This window comes from Leuciscus leuciscus, assembly GCF_965113295.1.
Source record: "Leuciscus leuciscus genome assembly, chromosome: 18".
In the NCBI taxonomy this organism is placed as follows: Eukaryota; Metazoa; Chordata; class Actinopteri; order Cypriniformes; family Leuciscidae; genus Leuciscus; species Leuciscus leuciscus.
The window spans coordinates 1,085,569-1,105,568 of record NC_138742.1 but is presented as its reverse complement, the minus strand read 5'-3'; the positions used below and the strand labels follow the sequence as shown (position 1 = coordinate 1,105,568).

The 20,000-nt window shown below is 43.5% G+C and overlaps 1 protein-coding gene across 10 annotated transcripts in view; it reads right to left on the bottom strand.

Moving 5' to 3' along the window:
• ctc1 (CTS telomere maintenance complex component 1) overlaps positions 1-20,000 on the bottom strand; it is a 35,379-nt gene that overhangs the window by 7,163 nt on the left and 8,216 nt on the right. For 3 of the 10 annotated variants that reach the window (XM_082145808.1, XM_082145813.1, XM_082145817.1), the window contains exons 3-19: positions 19,840-20,000; positions 19,333-19,538; positions 14,997-15,129; positions 13,856-14,119; positions 12,507-12,635; positions 11,630-12,021; positions 8,856-9,006; positions 7,504-7,855; positions 6,996-7,110; positions 4,863-5,538; positions 4,379-4,468; positions 3,830-3,958; positions 3,673-3,728; positions 3,479-3,585; positions 2,609-2,774; positions 1,771-1,845; positions 1-27 (exon numbers count right to left, since the gene is read on the bottom strand). The exon at positions 1-27 is cut by the window's left edge; the exon at positions 19,840-20,000 is cut by the window's right edge and continues 77 nt beyond it. In XM_082145808.1, the coding sequence (XP_082001934.1) occupies positions 1-27; positions 1,771-1,845; positions 2,609-2,774; positions 3,479-3,585; positions 3,673-3,728; positions 3,830-3,958; positions 4,379-4,468; positions 4,863-5,538; positions 6,996-7,110; positions 7,504-7,855; positions 8,856-9,006; positions 11,630-12,021; positions 12,507-12,635; positions 13,856-14,119; positions 14,997-15,129; positions 19,333-19,538; positions 19,840-20,000 (3,229 nt within the window). The remainder of the gene's footprint in view (positions 28-1,770; positions 1,846-2,608; positions 2,775-3,478; positions 3,586-3,672; positions 3,729-3,829; positions 3,959-4,378; positions 4,469-4,862; positions 5,539-6,995; positions 7,111-7,503; positions 7,856-8,855; positions 9,007-11,629; positions 12,022-12,506; positions 12,636-13,855; positions 14,120-14,996; positions 15,130-19,332; positions 19,539-19,839) is intronic. The other 7 variants (XM_082145816.1, XM_082145810.1, XM_082145811.1 and 4 more) reach the window with 7 other exon arrangements.

Sequence of the window (20,000 nt, the reverse complement as noted above, 5' to 3'; positions counted from 1 at the left end):
GGAGGAGGAGCCTGAGGCACACCTGACCTGCAGAGAGAAGGACGGAAGCCATCTCTGAAATCAAGCGTGAAAAGCTGAAATCAAAGTCAAAATATCACGTATTTATCAATAGGATTCATATCATGAAATCACCTTTTCACATTATTCTCAAAATTGGAATTCCATTTTACTTCTACTTCCTGAAGGCCCTTTCACACCGGACGCGTAACGAAGAAGCCAATAATTCGTGTGCGAATAGTTCGCGTCAAAACCATCCACATCGGCCGCGGCGCGAATTTGCGACGTCTGTGACGTTCAGAGCTTCAACATTCCAAAACGTTCGCGCCGACAGCTGAGAAAACATGGACACTTCATCATCATCATCATCATCATCATCATCCAGTGAAGACGAGCTTTTCATTTGCTTTAAAAGACAGAAAAGAAGGTTTTTATTTTGGGTGCAGCCAATCTTACAGAACAGAGAGTCTGAGGGGGAGTAATGCTAATGCTAATGCTAATGTCCACTCTTAGTTTCCCTTTCCTCTCTCCTCTTTCTCTCACAGGCGTCCCTGAGGGTTTCCCAACTAAACACAGTGGGTTTTGTAATGTCAATACACACATTACATGTAACACACAAAGTAACAAGTTAAAATCAATCGACTAGAAACTGTAGATATCACACAAAGCATGTACAGTGTACTAAAAGCAGCCCTAGTCTCACTACATTTTGTTACATGTTCAGAGTAAACACGGTCTCTGTCTCTATCTTTGACGATAATAGTGTTAGCTTTCTCTCCCAGATGTAGTTTAGCCTGCTAGCCTCCACAGCACAGGACTATACAACGACTAAAGCTATCACACAACACACTCACAGTCGTGATAACAGAGTTGGTTGGTAATGCTACGCCACACACGTTGTCCTTGTAGTCTGTGATTGGCTGAAGCCTTTTCTGTCGCCGCAAAAGTTAAAAAAAATCGACATCGAAGCGGAAAAAATTAAAAGTAATTTTTCCGCCGTAACACATTCGCGCTCGGTGTGGAAGCGCTCATTACACACACATTACACACACATTACACACACATTACACACACATTACACACACAGCTGATCAAAGAATAAAACCATTGCGCGAATTATTCGTGCGTCAAAATCGCGTCAAGTGTGAAAGGACCTTTAAAGTCATGAAACTGAACTTGTCTTTTATTCCCTGTTATAGCGTACACTATATAGCCACAGGTTTTGGGACGTCTGCCTTTACATGCAAATGAACTTTAATCACATCCCATTCTTAATCTGTAGAGGTTAATGTGGAGTTACAACCCCCCACCATAACCCCCCTCCCCCAAACAACCCCCCACCATAACCCCCCCTCCCCCAAACAACCCCCCACCATAACCCCCCCTCCCCCAAACAAACCCCCACCATAACCCCCCCTCCCCCAAACAACCCCCCACCATAACCCCCCTCCCCCAAACAACCCCACACCATAACCCCCCCTCACCAAACAACCCCACACCATAACCCCCCCCCTGTCGGAAGTGGGCGTCACAAACTAAATGGAGGCAGATATGAAAATAATGATATGCAAGCATAAATCGTTCATAATAACTAATAATATGTGCATTAGTGCAAAATAATACAATATAACACAGAAATAAAGAAATCAATCATAATAAAAAAAATATGAAAATGATTTCATACTGCCTTTAATTTCAAACTACAATTCTACATCCTGTTTACTTCCTGGTTCAAATTCAGGCCGTTAGTGAAGTGTAAATAAACACACTCACCCTGAACAGACTGAACTCAGATCAGTGACGCTCACACGGCTGATGGGAAGAGAGCGGCAGTACACGTTACACGCCCTGAAACACACACACACACACACACACACACACACACTCGAGTCAAGGTCGATTATTTAACACAAACACACTGTTTCAAAGCAGCTTCACAGAGTTTCTGGGAAACGATGATACCATTCAAACATTTGTGGTAAGATTTTTAAAAAAGATACATTAATATTTTGATTCATCAAAATTTATCAAAAGTGACAGTAAAGACATTTATAATGTTACATTATATTATTAATTTATTAAATGCAAATAAATGCTGTTCGTAAATTCTGAAGAAAGTTTCACCATTTCCATAAAAATATGAAATAGCACAACAGTTTTCAACATGGAAAATAATTTGAAATGTTTCTTAAGCAGCAAATCAGCATTTTTTGATCAAATGTATTTCTACATAATCTACAAACGGAGATCTCACTTATCAAACAATATCTTTATTATCTTTCTAATAAAAAAAAAAGTAAATAGATAAACAAAAATAAACTAATAAAACAAAATGGTACAAATAAAGTGCAGCACAAGCAATGATTGTGGAAACTTTAACCATTGAAAGGATATTATGACAAAGATCATAGTAATGAGACTATTTAAAAAAGTCACATAATTTGATTACAAATGTTAATAAAATCTGCGATGTGCTGTATAGTGCAGGGGTGTGTGTCCACATTCCTACTGAACTGTTCAACCAATCAGTGAACGTTTCAGACAATCAACTGTTTTTTAATAATAAACCGCTGTTAGATCAAGTGTGTGTGTGAAAGCCTCGGCGTCTGACCTGGACACTTTGCGCTGAACGTGGTGTATGTGCAGCGATGCTCCGGGGATCAGGCCGTGTGTGTACGGGCCGCACGACAGATCCAGATACACGTGGATCACATGACCTGGACATGCGGAGTCCTGGACGCTCAGACGCACCCTCAGGTCCTCCACGACGCTTGGATCTGGAGGATTACAGTGAAGCTCAAGCCGACTCACACACACACAGATATAGAGACTATGAGTGTGACTATGACCAGTGTACAGCGGTGCGACTGCGTTGGTAATGTGGAAAACCTGCAGATGAAAACCCTCTCAGTCTCAACCAAACCTGCGCATCGGTCAGTGTGTGTGTGTGTGTGTGTGTGTGTTCATCAGCTGACACACTGTCAACTAAAGCGCTCAGCACTCATCTGGTGTTTTTGATGAACTATATGTAGATGTAGAGAGTAGAAGTGAGTGTTTCTGAATGTCAGTTTGCTGTTGTGTGTTGATGTAGTTCATTACGCTGTGTGTTGAAGTGTGTTTTTGATGCACGAACACAGTTTTACGCACTATTGTAACCTAATATTCCTTGCATGCACATTAAGGAAATTATATTTTATGTAAGAACAATTGTTTCAAATGTTAATGCACTTTAAAAAGTGAATGTCATTTCATTTCAATAAAAGATATGCTTGATTTGGTTTAAATTTGCTTATTGCGCTCGCTTGTGCCCTCTTGTGGACACAGGAGAGAATACAGAACTTTTTTCCTCTAACATTATTACCTTTAGAATTCGAATACAATTCAAATTTTGCCAATATTTAAGAAAGAAATGTGAATTTAGCTTTTCATCCATTTTGACAGCCCTTCTGCAGAGAGGGAAAAGGTGGAGGCGGAGCCAAACCTTTAGCGGCAGTCAGTGATTGGATCTTGGGTTTAGTTCCGCTGTCCTCCTGTAATGTGATTCGCTGAGCAACGACTCCATAAAAAGAGACGATCTCAGGGGCGGAGCTGTTAAAACACACAAAGCGTCTCTCAGTGAGTGACTGAAGATGTGAACGTCTACAGATGTGCTTAGCTGTAGCGGATAATCGTCACCTGCTGTGAAGAACCTCAGATACGCTCATGAGCGCCGGGACATCTGACTGATGAACCTGGAATACAAAAACAAACTTGTTTTATTTCAGCTAGTTGCTGAGGAAACATTTCTCAGTTTCGTTTAGTTTAACGTGTGCTAAACTGAAAGCATCTGTACCTGCTCGTCTGTTAGCGTGTCTGCTAGCGTGTGCAGGCGCCACTGCGGCTGCAGCAGGAGGGCGGGGCTACTGAGCTGTGAGACTCCGCCCCTCGCAGAAACCCCTGTGGCCTTTAACACACTCACATCCTGAGAGACAGACAGAGAGATGACATCATTAACCCGCAGTCATGTCATTCAAACCTGTGTGACTGACTTCTACATCTTTCAAAGCATCGTTTTTTTATGTTTCACGGAAGGACAGCCATCCAGGTTTGGATCGACATGATAAAATGTGTAAATTAAGACAGAATGATAATTTTTTTGGTGTACTGTCCCTTTAACACATTGCTAACATTTTACTAGCATGATTTAACACATTGCTAGCATGATTTAGCACATTGTTAACATGTTTTAACATTTCTAGCATGATTTAACAGAAGAAGAAGAAGAAGTAGCAGCGGTACATGTCCGTCAGACGGTCTCTTCCTGTTGAAGTGGGCAGTTCTTGATCAGAATAAACAGTCTAATATCAGACACAGTAAAATGGTGGAGGAGAGCGAGTCGTACCGCGGTGTTGAGTGCGATTAATCTGTACACACTCCCAGGATGAAGGACGGGGAACCAGCGAACACACGAGCCCATGAAGTGCAGCTCAATCTGCAAACACACACACACACACACACACACACACACACATTAGCAGATACACTAAAGGCCCGTTCACTATAACTATAAAGATAAAGATAACGATAAAGATATAGTTCTAAACATCGTTCTCCATATAATAGCAGAGCTATAACGTTAAAGGTATGAGGAACGATATCGTTGGGATCACTTTCAGAACAATTTTTTTTCCAGTTGTCGAACGATAAAACACTGACAGCCAATCAGAATCCACTCGAATTTAAAGGGCATTTAAAATAGCAGAAGACATTGTACAGAAGATAATCACAGAGGGCCAGAATATATAATCTAGTTATCGTTATAGTTCTTGTTGTTGGTGTGAACGGGCCTTAACACGACAGCTATGACGATAACTGGCGCTCCTGACCTTCCGAAGTGTTCCGTCTCGCTCCCGCTCCTGTGTCCTGCAGTTCCTGGGGTCGTTCTCCCAGCGCTGAGCGTCTCCCAGGCACGCGGCTCGGCACACAAAGCCCAGCTGGAGTGTGTGTGTGTGTGTGTGACCCGCGCCGGAGCCGTTCTGGAGCCTCACGCCCTGCTTGCTCTCCAGCCGGAGGAGCAGACTCACACATGCCTCAGGGGTCAGAGGTCGTTCGGGTGCCACCGCAGGGGTCAGAGGTCGTTCGGGTACCGCCACAGGGGTCCGAGGTCGTTCGGGCGCCACCGCAGGGGATAGAGGTCGTTCGGGCACCTCCGCAGAGGTCAGAGGTTGTTCGGACGCCACCACAGGGTTCAGAGGTCGGTCAGGCACCACAGCAGAGGTTAGAGGTCGTTCAGACGCCGCCGCAGGGGTCAGAGGTCGTTCAGGCACCACAGCAGAGGTTAGAGGTCGTTCAGACGCCGCCGCAGGGGTCAGAGGTCGTTCAGGCACCACAGCAGAGGTTAGAGGTCGTTCAGACGCCGCCGCAGAGGTTAGAGGTCGCCTGGGTCTCTGAGTGGTTTCTGACGTTCCTCCGTCACACTCTCGTCTCTCTGACAGACGGCGGCTCATGGCAGCAGACGGACTGATGATGGTCAGATCATCCACACAGAGCTTCAGATAAACCCTGCACACTCACACACACACACACACACACACACACACACACACACACACACACACACACACAGAGATCATTTTTTATTGCTATTTTTAGTTCTTTTTAGTATTATTTTAAAAGCACTTTGAATGTATGAAATGTGCTACTGTACATAAATATCTGTGTGTGTGAGTTTAAGTGTGTGTGTGTGTGTGTGTGTGTGTGTGTGTGTGTGTGTGTGTGTGTGTGTGTGTGTGTGTGTGTGTGTGTGTGTGTGTGTGTGTGTGTGTGCAGGGTTTCTGCAGGTTTCAGTAAGTCAAATTTAAGACCTTTTTAAGACATTTTAAGACCATAAAGATTGAAATTTAAGACCTACACGACACATTATCCAAGTTAGATAGATAGTTACCTCGGGATCATTAGAATATCTATATATCTATCTTTCTATCTATCTAGGATTATCTGATGTGTGTGTGTGTGTGTGTGTGTGTGTGTGTGTGTGTGTGTGTGTGTGTGTGTGTGTGTGTGTGTGTGTGTGAGAGAGAGAGGGAGAGGAAGATATTTCTTTAATAGAAAATTGTACTTTTGCATATTATACTGTAAAAACACAATTATTTTAGTTGATCATAACTAGAGAGGAAATGATGAGATGATTAAAGTGACCAGAATTAACATGGTTATCACAGAATCCTGTTCAAAAAGTACTAATACTACAGAATGAAGTCAATTCAACAAGTTTTATGTCGAAAAACAGCAAATAACAAATTGATCAGCATCATCAATATGCACTTTTTGTTTACGTAAACATTAAAATACCATTAAAAATGATGGCCAGATTTTAAAAGAGTGTCTTGCAACTCAATTTCAAATAAAGTTTTGACAAAAAAGGTTTTATACAAAGATAAACCTCATATTTCAGCCTTTAAATAATTTTTTATAAAAAGAATGAGTCAAAAAAGATAAATTACTGACATTTACACATTAGCTTATATTTATTAGTAGTGTTTGGGTGCACCCCCATCCTTCATGTTGACTGAGCTTTCAGTGTTGTTACGGAAAGGGGTGATTGGTTGGTTCCTATCACATGACCTGCGGTGTGTTTGCGGCATTCTGAAAAGTCTATATTTTTTTCATCTCGTTGCGTCTGGTAAAAATGTTTTGGACGTGTTGGAGACCCTGCTCTAGGGCTCCGCTTCCTAGGCTACAACTCAATACTTTTTTGCTACTTTGTTATAACTTTCTGCGGCCAGTGTTTCTGGAAATGAACGAGGGTAAACACTTTTTTAGACCTGACTAAATGAAATGTAAGACCTAGGATGAAAATCTGGCCATTTTTTAGACGTTTTAAGGCCTAAATTTAAAGTTCAGAATTTTAGACTTTTTAAGACCCCGCAGAAACCCTGTATGTGTGTGTGTGTGTGAGTGTGTGTGTGTGTGTGTGTGTGTGTGTGTGTGTGTGTGTGTGTGTGTGTGTGTGTGTGTACCTGCAGTGTTTGTGTATGATGTAACTTGGCTGATCCAGGTGTTTCCAGGAAGGGAAATTTGTCTTCATGAATCTCTCCATGACTAAAGTACACCGCCGCACACACACTAGACAGCCTACACACACACACACACACACACACACACACACACACACACACCTCAAGAAATAAGCCATGAGAGTTTCACTCAACAACCCTGGACATCTGTAAAAAGCATTGAGGACGTTTACATCCAATTAAAAGCGCAGTAAGTGATTTCTGAGAAACCCTTGAAAGTGGATCGGACCGACAACACAACAAACTAGCAATTATTACAATATAAAAGTATATTAAAAAGTTAATTGTTTTTAATTGATTGACAGAACTACCCGAAAATATACAATTACAAGCTAATTCAAAATATGAATTAAACTGAAATAAAGTATAAACTAATACTGCTGTCACATAAAACACAGTAATATGTAATCTAATAATAATAGTCATGTTGAGCGTGAGTGTGTGTGATTACCCTGCCAGGCAGTGTCGATGGCTCCTGATTGGCCGGTTTGGACACACACACAGTCGAGCGCATGCGTCCGGTCTCGGAGCTGCAGTGTGGCACGGGTCGAGTCCAGCTCCAGAACCCCCAGTAACAGCAGCGGCTCCAGGTGTGTGTGTGTGAGACCGTCCGAGTGTGTGTGTGTGAGCGGGACCTGGAGAACGGACCAGGACAGCGAAGCGTTCAGCTCCACTGACGTCATGTGACCCGCTGAAGGAGGGAGGAGAGACGGCAGAGAGAGACACGCCCACACCTCACGCCTCATCCAATCACACACCTCCCTCACTGACCACAGCGCCACCGACGGCCAGCTCACACAGTACTGACACACACAGAGAGAGAGAGAGAGAGAGAGAGAGAGAGAGAGACATGCACACAGAGAGAGAGAGAGAGAGAGAGAGAGAGAGACATGCACACAGAGAGAGAATGAGACATACACACACACAATATTTCCGTCAGCATTTAAAACAACAGGACGTATGTTTGCAGAATGAATGCCACATTTTCCATAATCAGTTTTTTTTAATAAACACAACTGAACAAGAATAAGGTAATGATCAAATAATTAACATTATTTGTGCAAAATGCATGTTTACGCAACAATTTATATACATCATTTTAATATACTGCTACCGTGATCATAGGGTGTGTGTGTGTGGTAACAGAGTATGTTTATGTATGTTACCATGGTAACAGCATGTGTGGTAATAGGGTATATGTGTTACCATTGTAACAGTGTATGTGTGAGTGGTGTTATCGTGGTAACGCATTATGTGTGGGTGTGTGTGGATTACTGTGGTAACAGGGTAAGTGTGTATGTTACCATGGTACCGGCTTAAGCTGGTGTTACTGTGGTAATAGGGTATGTGTGAGTGTGTTACCATGGTACCGTGTGTGTGTGTGTGTGTGTGTGTGTGTGTGTGTGTGTGTGTGTGTGTGTGTGTGTGTGTGTGTGTTACCGTGGTAACAGGGTATGTATGTGTGTTACCATTGTAACAGTATGTGTGGGTGTTAATGTGGTAACGGTAAGTGTGGGTGTTACTGTGGTAACAGGTGTGTGTGTGTGTGTGTGTGTGTGTGTGTGTGTGTGTGTGTGTGTGTGTGTGTGTGTGTGTATGTATGTTACCATGGTAACAGTATGTGTTGTGTTACCGTGGTAACGGTAAGTGTGGGTGTTACCGTGGTAACATGGTATGTGTGGCTGTTACTGTGGTAACAGGGTGTGTGTGTGTGTGTGTGTGTGTGTGTGTGTGTGTGTGTGTGTGTGTGTGTTACTGTGGTAACAGGGTATGTGTATGTGTGTGTGTGTGTGTGTGTGTTACCGTAGTAACAGGGCACTGGTGCGGTTCCTGTATCATCTCTCTGTAAATGTTCCTCTTTTTCTGTGTCTTCTGTTCAGCCTCACACACAAAGTCCAACAGCCGTGCGGCGACCACACACACTCGCTCCGCTCTCACCCATCGCGGACACAACCTGACACACACACCATACGCCACAGTGTTTGAGGTACAGCAGCACGAAAGTATAATTGTGATTTATAAGACACAAAATAAAATAAGAAATAGAAAAAGGAATTTTATTTTACAGTATAACCATAAACCGACAATACTAATATTTATAACTGTGTTCATTTCTTCATTTTTCAAATGTAAACCACCCAGTTTTTATTTCAACGGAAAACCACGTGGACCTTAAAGCTTCTCTTTTGTTGATACGAGCTTCTCAATGCAAATATAGCGACTGGAACTGGAAGTGTTTACTGTGAACAGAGAGGCTGAAGACACTGGATCACGAACACAGTGCTCTACCTCACTCTGAGACACACAGCGCATACACTGACTAGGCCTGTCGCGATAATTAAATAACCGTCTGATCGCGATTATTTGATCTAACCGCGATTGTTTCAGACAACCGCGATTATTGCGCTCTTTTATAGGCCTACGGCACAAGGGGGAGTCATGAACCAAAATAAATAGACAAGCAGTCAAGCACTAATTACGTTTTCTAGCAATATATTCAAAGTCATCTGAAGCCATTCCATAGCTTAATGTGAGGGACAGTAGTATATTTACATTGTTAAATTAAAGTTCACAAACTCGTCTGCAGCTGTCAATCATTCCGTTCAGCATTCAAACTCTGCAGCTGTCAATCATTCCGTTCAGCATTCAAACTCTGCAGCTGTCAATCATTCCGTTCAGCATTCAAACTCTGCAGCTGTCAATCATTCCGTTCAGCATTCAAACAGCGCGCGTCGTCCGGTTACGACAGGATGCACGGTAAAACTTTCTCCAATGTGACATTGACGTTATAATGCTTGATCTGTAGATAAAGGGCTGTGGATTTGCATAAAATGACTTTATTTTGCTGGAGTTTTTTGCTGTTTCTAAATGACTCGCTCGCTACCGTGTGCCTACACAGCACAAGGACTATGAATTGGCATCAGACGCACAATAACTGGAGTTTAAAACTGTGAAGAAACAAATGATCAATAAACTGTTGGACTGATATACACTAGGATTTGTGCCCTCGACATTTCTTCGCTTTGTGCCGTGAACTTTTAAATGCGCACTTGTGCATCGCTGCGACTCCATGTTGCATTAAGCACATCATTCTGCACCCGCGATGCGCATACGCGCTTTGTTCCGCTCTGTTTTGAAGCGTATCATAATTATCATGGTTTGTGCACATTTGTTTTTATTAACATGTTTAGATTTTATTAAATTACTGTGCAGATGTTTTCAAAAATTACTTTTTGCTGCTGATTTATACACTCACTAAGTTTAATAAACAAATTGTCATAGCTATTGAATATAGCCTATTTATTTAATATTTAAAGGTGTTAACTGTAAACTTACACTGCAAAATGATAACTTACAAAGGATTAAATTCATCACAATTATTTAATGAATGAAGCACAAAGCCCTAAAACAGACAATTAATCAGCATAATTGCCAAAGCCCTCACACAGACAATTAATCGTCAAAGCCCTAAAACTGACAATTAATCGGCATAATCGCAATTATTTTTTAGACAATTAATCGTCAGCCAAATTTCATAATCGTGACAGGCCTAACACTGACTGATCTGTGATCATCGCACTAAAGGCCCGTTCACACCAAGGACGATAACTATAACGATAACTACAACGATAACTATAACGATAACTATATATTTGCGTCCTCACCAACGAACGATAACATTCTGTTTATTCTAAGCTTTTGCGCTATGATTTCACAGTGTGTACAACATGTCATTGAACATGTTTTTGCAGTTCTTGTTGCACTTACAGGCTTTAACCAGCAGATGTCCTCAGCATGCTGTGTCTCGAGTGAAGCGTGATTCACCATTTGTTCAGTGGGAATGAACGATTGTTTTCCACATCCATTTTCTTGTAAAGGGGCTTGACTTTCTGGACCTCGGCGATTAACTTCTCCGCAATGTCGTCTGCCATTTTAAATGTGCGAGCTTCAATTATAATGGATTCTGATTGGCTGTCAGTGTTTTATAGTTCAAAAGCTGGAAACAATCGTTCTGAAAGTGATCCCTACGATATTGTTCCTCAGATCTTTATCGTTATAGCTGTGGTGTGAACTCTGCGGTTCTTTTAATATGGAGATTTTTAGAACTATATCTTTATCGTTATCTTTATAGTTACCGTTCTTGCTGTGAACTGCCCTTGAGCCGCATCGCAATGTCACAGGGTTCCCACGCCTCGGTTAACTTCAGATTCAAGGACCTCTCAAGGACTTTCCAGGTCCAATACCCTCAAGCTCAAGGACTTAATGTGGGGACACATTTCAAGTGAGAGAAAGGTTACCTTGTAAGATACATTTTTACAGTTTTGAGTGCGTGAACGTCATGGCAACCTCACGCAGGAAACACTTAACGTAACGCGTAAATGCGCGTAACTAGCGTAAATCAAGCAAGCTAGTGTCCCTGCGGACCGGAGGGAATAATATGGATTTTTTTACAGAAAACTTCTCGGACAAAATAAATTCAAGCACTTTCAAGGACCTAATTTGATTTGCTCTTTAAAACTCATTGTTAAGCGGTGCGGTGTGTGTGTGTGTGTGTGTGTGTGTGTGGTGGTCGTCACCTCTCGCTCACGGCGTTATGGCAGTAGCAGAGCCACAGATACTGCGACACACCCAGATTCCTCTCCAGCAGGAGGCGCTGCAGCGGCCCATGTGACCCCGACGGCTTGACCTCTGACCTTAGGCGGCTGAAGTGTGACCCCGATGGCTCAACCTCTGACCTCAGGTGGCTGGAGTGTGACCCCGACACCACGACCTCTGACCTCGGGTGGCTGGAGTGTGACCCCGACACCACGACCTCTGACCTCAGGCGGCTGAAGTGTGACCCCGACACCACGACCTCTGACCTCAGGCGGCTGAAGGCGCTGATCTGCATGCTGGAGCGTAGGCACGCGCACAGCACGACTCGCGGAGCGAACGGGGAAGCGTTGTACGTGAAGTGGACGTTGTGAAGCTGCGGAAAAAAGACAAAAATAAAATACAAAAATACAGTGCATGTTCACAGTAACAGTTTAGATAAATAAAAGCATGACTTAAACTATGTTTTACATCTGATATACACATTCAGATTAAATATGCCACTCTCATTAATGGAGTTAAGCACTTCAATTACAGGAAATAATTACAGAGAAGTTACAACATTTTTAATATTCTAGTAAATAGAAATATTTGTAGTGGATGCGATGCGTTCGAACACTTTTCCTGTGGCGTGCTGTGCGCTAATGTTAGCTTAGCGCATGATAATAGCAGAACTCGTGATCTGAGGAAATATTTATACACAAATAATGATCAATAATGATCTATAATGCACAATCTGTTTCCATTGCAATTAAAAAGTACTTGCGCAGGTTCTGGCGTTCGCACGCTTTTATAACTCTGAATATTTTTTTAGCGTACGCCATTTTTTACATCACACTCACCTGATGACATCACACTCACCTGAATCTCCGCCCCCGGCCTCAAGCCGCCGCCCCATTTCTGAGCCGGCTGATAGGCCAGGCAAAGCCCCACCTGTCTGTCAATCTCATAAAGCCCCGCCTCTGCGTTCAAAATCTTCGTGACTGTACCCTGTCAATCAAACACACTGTTACAGCACAGGTCACAGGCCCCGCCCCTTTATTCTGCGCATTAATTATTATAATGAGGAATACTGTGACGTGTTCGTTCCCGGAAGAAACTCAAGACTACAATGAGTTCAGGAGTTCAGGAACACTGACTCTGATATAAGCCGCGTTTCCACCGCAGGAACTTTCCCCAGGAACTAGGAACTTTGGGCTGGTACTCGATGTGTTTACACCGCAGGAACCAGGGTCTAAATGAAGTTCCGGGTAAATATTTACCCCTCCGATAGTCCCTGCTCATGAGGTAGTACTTTTTCAAAGTTCAGGAACTTTCAGGGGTGGGACTTGTGCGCTGCACAAGCATTTTACTTATTTTTAACCTCCCTTTTTAAAAAATCTATTGCGGTTCGTGTCGTGGCTTCATGCAGTAAGAGTTGTCTGTCTGCAAATATGGAATTTAATAAAAAAAACTGGTGGACTGGCGACGAGTTTCAGGCTTTATTAAGGGTATTTGTGGAAGAGGAAACTTTCTGCGCGTTCGTCCCAGCCATCTCACGGTCAATGTCCGCAATAGCTGATAACATACAAATGTTATATCTAACGTTAGCATTACGAGCTTACTGAACACACTTTATCAGTGCTCGTCTCTTTTCTGCCACAGCTTTTATTATTAAGTCATTATGTTTACACATTGTCATCTATTGCAAGGTTAGGTTAGTAACAAACAACTATTTACAAGACTGTCACTATTTATGATTGATAGACGGGGTTCAGGCTATTTTTTAAGCGTATTTGCGAAAGAGGAAATGTTTGCGCGTTCGTCCCAGGCGTCTCACAATAACTGATAACATACGTTGTCTAATTTTATACGCATACGAGCTTTCTGAACACGCTTTAGTATCAGTGCTCGTCTATTTTGTTTTGTTAATTACCTCGTTAGTAAACCAATACAGAACTGCAGCACAGTTAGAATCTCCTCCATACTTATTATAAATGTGGCGCTCAAAACTGATTACTGTCCGTCGCAGACTGGGAGGAGCAGCTGCGCGTAGTTTACCTTCCCGGTACTTCAGACCGCGGTGTAAACGCAGAAAGCAACCGGTCTAGGGCAAAAAAATGTTCCTGGGACAAATTGTTCCGGGTAATTTCGGTGGAAACGCGGCTATAGAGAAGAACTCAACATTACACACTAAACAGAGATGAACATGGAGAAAAAGAAAGCCTCACCTTGAAGCTGATGAGTGTGGAGCGTTTGACTCTGACTGAGGGGGCGGAGCTTGACGCTGTACCTGACGGCAGGTGTGTGTGTGTGTGCGTGTCTGTGTGTGTCTCTGGTTGTTCTGAGCTCTCGTGCGGATGAAGACGTGACTGGCAGCTGTCGGACAACACACGCCGTCCCTCCAGACCCTGCAGTGAACACACACGCAGAGACGACATCCACACACTCTGGCCCACACACACACACTGCCTCCAGTACTGATGCTTGGCTTCCTGCAGAGGGAGGTTAAAGGAACAGTTCATCAGACTGTAACTCAACAGAAAGTGTGTTTTCTTGCCATTATTTTGTTCATATTCAAGTTGGACAGCAAACTCACAATCACAACTGGACCCTCGCGTTTGGTAACACATCTTTCCCTCGCGGGTCAAAATGACCCTTTTTTTTTTTTGTCCAGAAAGCTTATTTTATTTCATTTTTATTATATTTTTTTCTATTATTTAATAAAACTTTTTTTTTATTTACCTTTATATTACTAGATTTAATCAATAAATAGATAATAAATAGTAATTTAAGCACATTCCTCACATTCTTTCAACTCAAATTCAAAATAACTCACTATTTCATGCACAACTCTTTTAATTCAGCTCAAAATATCTTACATTGTGTGTCTTTGCCGATCTCTTGTGGAAACATAATAATATAAGATGATATTTCATGAGTCTAGATGGCCTTATAGCTCTATATGGAGCAAATGAGCTGTTCCTCTGGGTCCTAAAGTCAGTTTCTCTTCAGTGTGCATCAGATACACATGTAGACATTATACAATCATTTTTTGGTAAAGTTTGCGCATTTTTAGTTTGAACTTTGAGCATTTTTAGGTTTTTCTATGTGAACTGAAGCATTCCTCGCATTCCATTCATTCCTAAGGGGGTCAAATTGACCCGAGGGAAGGATTTGTTACTTTTTTTTAATTTCTCCTCAAATCCATTCACATTTTTTGTGTATTCCTGGTTCAAATTCGACAAAAGTCTCGGACCCCTCTGATGAACACTCAATTTTTTTCTTTTTTCTTTAAAATGAGTTTTGGTGGAAATGACCCGATGAAGGATGATGATTTATGTGTGTACCTTAATCCTCGTAAACACTCACCGTGATGAAGACGGGCACTGAAGATCCTCCTTCACTGAGGATGAGGCAGAAGAAGCGTTTCCCGCCAATCAGCATCAGCGGACAGACCACGCTCACCTGCCCGCTGACACACACATACACCTGATCCTCACACCTGACACACACACACACAACTCGCCATTAATCCACTATCACCATTTCTTATCTTTAAAATACAATCACCCACAATTCTGAAGAGACAACTAAACAAAATAACATGTCATTATAGGCTGAGGTTAATTTGAATTAATAATCTTTCAAAATAATCGGTTGAGTGAATGATTCAATGACTCACTCAAAGACTTCACTTGTTTCATTACTGAATGAATCAGCGTTTTTGAATGAATCTCTTGAGTGAATGATTCTAGAGCTGTGTCCCAATGTGAAGGCTGCATCCTCCGAAGGCCGTATTTGAAGGCCGATTGCGTCACCGCGGCGTGACGAATGCTACCCTGATTCAAAAGCGACGCCAAATGCGTCCTTCGTTTCCCCGTGAAAGGAAGGATACATAAATGGACACTTAGCTGCCTATCCTACTCTGATCCTACCCTATTCTACCCCATAAGTCATTGCGCGCTGTTGACGATAGCATTTTATTTTATTTTTTTAAAGGCGGCCGAGGGACAGCAAATTCACATTTAAATGTAAGTAGTATTAACCAGAAACCAGAGTTAAAGTTTATTATAAACTTCATCTTAACTCCTTCGTCACCATTGCATGGCTTCATTTGTCAGGTAGTTTTAGGCAAAACTTGTGGTAATAACGTTATTAGTTTAACGACCTATTTGTAATATTTGCACTAGTCTATCTCACTTGTGTATTATAAGAAATATCACTCACCTTATAAAGCCTAAAACAATAAGAAAAGCAGTAGATAAGGCAATGGGGTTTCACTTTTAGGTGTTTTTGTAGTGCTGTCATGCAAGCTATGTGTTTTTAACCAAATTTGAGTATATAGAAATATTAAGTATATTTTGCATGTCTTGATGTGTCATATTTTGCAGTGTTAACAATGCACTTAAGATTGCACCCCGTGTTAAGTACCCTTTTCTGCTTTTTTAGAACAATTCAGGGAAAAATGGGTCAGGGGAACGTAACTCCCATACAGGCACAAAATAATATATTATTTTGTGCCTGTATGGGAGTTACGTTCCCCTGACCCATTTTTATATATTATAAAGAAAATTAATACACACATCTTTGCTGAAATGTATTGTGCTGTTGTTGTTAACAAGCCATGGTTAATTTGCTCTGCCTTAGGATTGCACGTGTCCTGGGACAGGTGAGGGTGTGCGTGGGAAACCCACTGCTTAAACTTGGCCCTGGTTTGTCTTCATGGATGAGGTGTTGGGACAGAGGCATTGCACTAACCCCCTGTCCTCATTGCCTCAATCCCTGAGGACAGACCAGGGCCGAGTTCAGCAGTGTGTGACCAAGAAGAGGAGGAGCCAGGGGCAACACCAGCACCAGCAGCACCAGCATCAGCAGCACCAGCAGCACCAGCAGCACCAGCACCAGCAGCACCAGCAGCACCAGCACCAGCACCAGCAGCACCAGCAGCACCAGCACCATCACCAGCAGCACCAGCACCAGCAGCACCAGCAGCACCAGCAGCACCAGCAGCACCAGCACCAGCAGCACCAGCAGCACCAGCAGCACCAGCAGCACCAGCACCAGCAGCACCAGCAGCACCAGCACCAGCAGCACCAGCAGCACCAGCACCAGCACCATCACCAGCAGCACCAGCACCAGCAGCACCAGCAGCACCAGCAGCACCAGCACCAGCAGCACCAGCAGCACCAGCAGCACCAGCACCAGCAGCACCAGCAGCACCAGCACCATCACCAGCAGCACCAGCAGCACCAGCACCAGCAGCACCAGCAGCACCAGCAGCACCAGCAGCACCAGCACCACCAGCACCAGCAGCACCAGCAGCACCAGCACCAGCAGCACCAGCAGCACCAGCAGCACCAGCAGCACCAGCACCAGCAGCACCAGCACCAGCAGCACCAGCAGCACCAGCACCAGCACCAGCACCAGCACCAGCAGCACCAGCAGCACCAGCAGCACCAGCACCAGCAGCACCAGCAGCACCAGCAGCACCAGCACCAGCAGCACCAGCAGCACCAGCAGCACCAGCAGCACCAGCACCAGCACCAGCAGCACCAGCACCAGCAGCACCAGCAGCACCAGCACCAGCAGCACCAGCAGCACCAGCAGCACCAGCAGCACCAGCACCAGCAGCACCAGCAGCACCAGCAGCACCAGCACCAGCAGCACCAGCACCAGCAGCACCAGCAGCACCAGCACCAGCAGCACCAGCAGCACCAGCAGCACCAGCAGCACCAGCACCAGCACCAGCAGCACCAGCACCAGCAGCACCAGCACCAGCACCAGCACCAGCACCACGAAGAAGGCGAGACTGAGAGGATGAGTTTTTGGACTTGATTAGAGAAGACATGGGACTGCAGAGGCGAGGAGAGCACAGGAGAGCACAGGAGAGCACAGGAGAGCACAGGAGAGCACAGGAGAGGACAGGAGAGCACAGGAGAGCACAGGAGAGCACAGGAGAGCACAGGAGAGCACAGGAGAGCACAGGAGAGGACAGGAGAGCACAGGAGAGGACAGGAGAGCACAGGAGAGGACAGGAGAGCACAGGAGAGCACAGGAGAGGACAGGAGAGCACAGGAGAGCACAGGAGAGCACAGGAGAGGACAGGAGAGCACAGGAGAGTACAGGAGAGCACAGGAGAGGACAGGAGAGCACAGGAGAGCACAGGAGAGCACAGGAGAGCACAGGAGAGGACAGGAGAGCACAGGAGAGTACAGGAGAGCACAGGAGAGGACAGGAGAGTACAGGAGAGCACAGGAGAGCACAGGAGAGCACAGGAGAGGACAGGAGAGCACAGGAGAGCACAGGAGAGTAGGGAGAGTAGGGAGAGGATGGACAGGCTGTTTTCTCTTCTTGAAAGAATTATTGAGAAATATATATATATTCTTGTTTAACTTTTTTTCACCTATATTTTTTAAAAGGAAAAAAATCTGTACATTTATTTATTTTTATGCAACTTTAAATGTGTAAATAAAAGATACCAAGTTAAGCAATTTTTTGTACATTTTTTTTTATTATCTTGCATACTCTAATGTACTAAAGGTATCAAGAGTAAAAGTAAAGGAATTCTGCAGAAAAAAAAAACCTTGTCAGGGTTTTTATGATGTTTTGCATTTATATTACTGCATGTTGCATTTTACTTCTGAATATTTTCAAGGTTGATACATTTAAACTATATACTTTTGTGTAGTTTAATGTAAAACAATGCATCATATTGTAAAATAACAATTTTGTAGTGTTGCTGTCCCGTGTGGGAAAATTGCTTCGAGTATTAACGAAGTATGTAGTTCCTTATCACCACTGGTTATTTTGAAAATGAAAGTCACAAAATGTAGGCCTATTGTCACAATATTAACAAATTGTTGCTAACTACAGCTGTGTCCCATATCAAAGGGCGCATCTGAAGCGCTCGGACCGGTCTAGCCTACGGAGGATTGTTCTTGTCGCCTAGCAACAGTGACTGACAGCTGCCGAGGACGAGCGGGAGTAACATTCGCACTGGACTTTTTATATTCAACTGGGTTTTATATTCAAATGGGGTTAAAAACCTGTGTAAATATATTTACCATGGTCCATTTATGTGCATAATAAAAAGAATACACTAGCCTACAAAATCGCATCAAGGTAATATAAATGAACATTTGAATCTTCGGCTAAGCCGAAAGTATGACCTGAAACATCCTTAATACCATGTCCTCCAGTAAAATATAAAACATAAAAATGACAATAGCCAATTCTGGCTCCATAGCATTTCAAATGAATTGTCAGGATGGCAGCATACTCTCGCACCGTTGCTTGGCGCCTGGAGCTAATCGGGAACACCTGGCTGCGCAATTAGGAAATCCCATGGAGGCTACATGGTGCGTCCTTCGGAGGACGCATAGGCTGCATCCTTGAAGTCTTCAGTGTTTCGAAGGATGCAGCCTTCACATTGGGACACAGCTAATAACTCACTCATAAAGACTTCACTTGCTTAATTACTGGATGAATCAGTGTTTTTGAACAAATCCCTTGAGTGAATGATTCAATGACAAACACATATTTTAACAGTCACTTGTCGAAATAAATGTATACCGCCTACTGATGTAACGATGTAAATTTTACGTTATTTGAAGCGCCAATTACTTTTAAAAGGTGATTTACTCTATTTGAATCACTGCCATAGACATCATTGCTTATATCCGAACTATAAACGTTTATCCCACACCTCTGCTTCAGAAGTTCAGCCGCCCGCGTCACACTCATGACCTCACTCAGGGTTCCTCCGGGGTCAAAGGCCATGGCCTCCAGGGTCAAGCACACTGGAGAGTCGATCAGCTCTAGGTAGCCCGCATCAGGTGCATTCTGGGGGATGTAGTTCCATGTGGGAAACAGCATCAGCCTCCCCAACCAGAGACAAGACGACGTCAGCATCTGGACGACAAACAACATCTTCAGTGTCACATGATCCTTCAGAAATCATTCTAACAGGGTTCTACATCAGACAGGTTGCAGTGTGATTTTGTGTGAAAAAATTGCTTTACCAATAAAATTAAACACTAATTTCACATATATTGTCAAGTACCTTTTCATAAATATGGCTGTTTTCAGGACTTAAATTTCAAAACGTCAAATTCAAGCACTTTAAGCACCTTGTAAGAACCAAGTTCTAATATGCTGATTCGCTGCTCAAGGAACATTTCTGATTATTATCAATGTCACGTGTAACACTCACCATACAGGACACACTCCCTCCAGCGTCTCTCACCCGCCACAACCCGTCACTCGACCCGCTGGCCCGCCCGTCACACAGAAAGCCAATCAGAAGCAGGTTGTCGCGTGGGAGTGGCTTGTGTTCAGGCAGCATTAGCTCCGCCCCCCTGGCGCTCTCCCTGT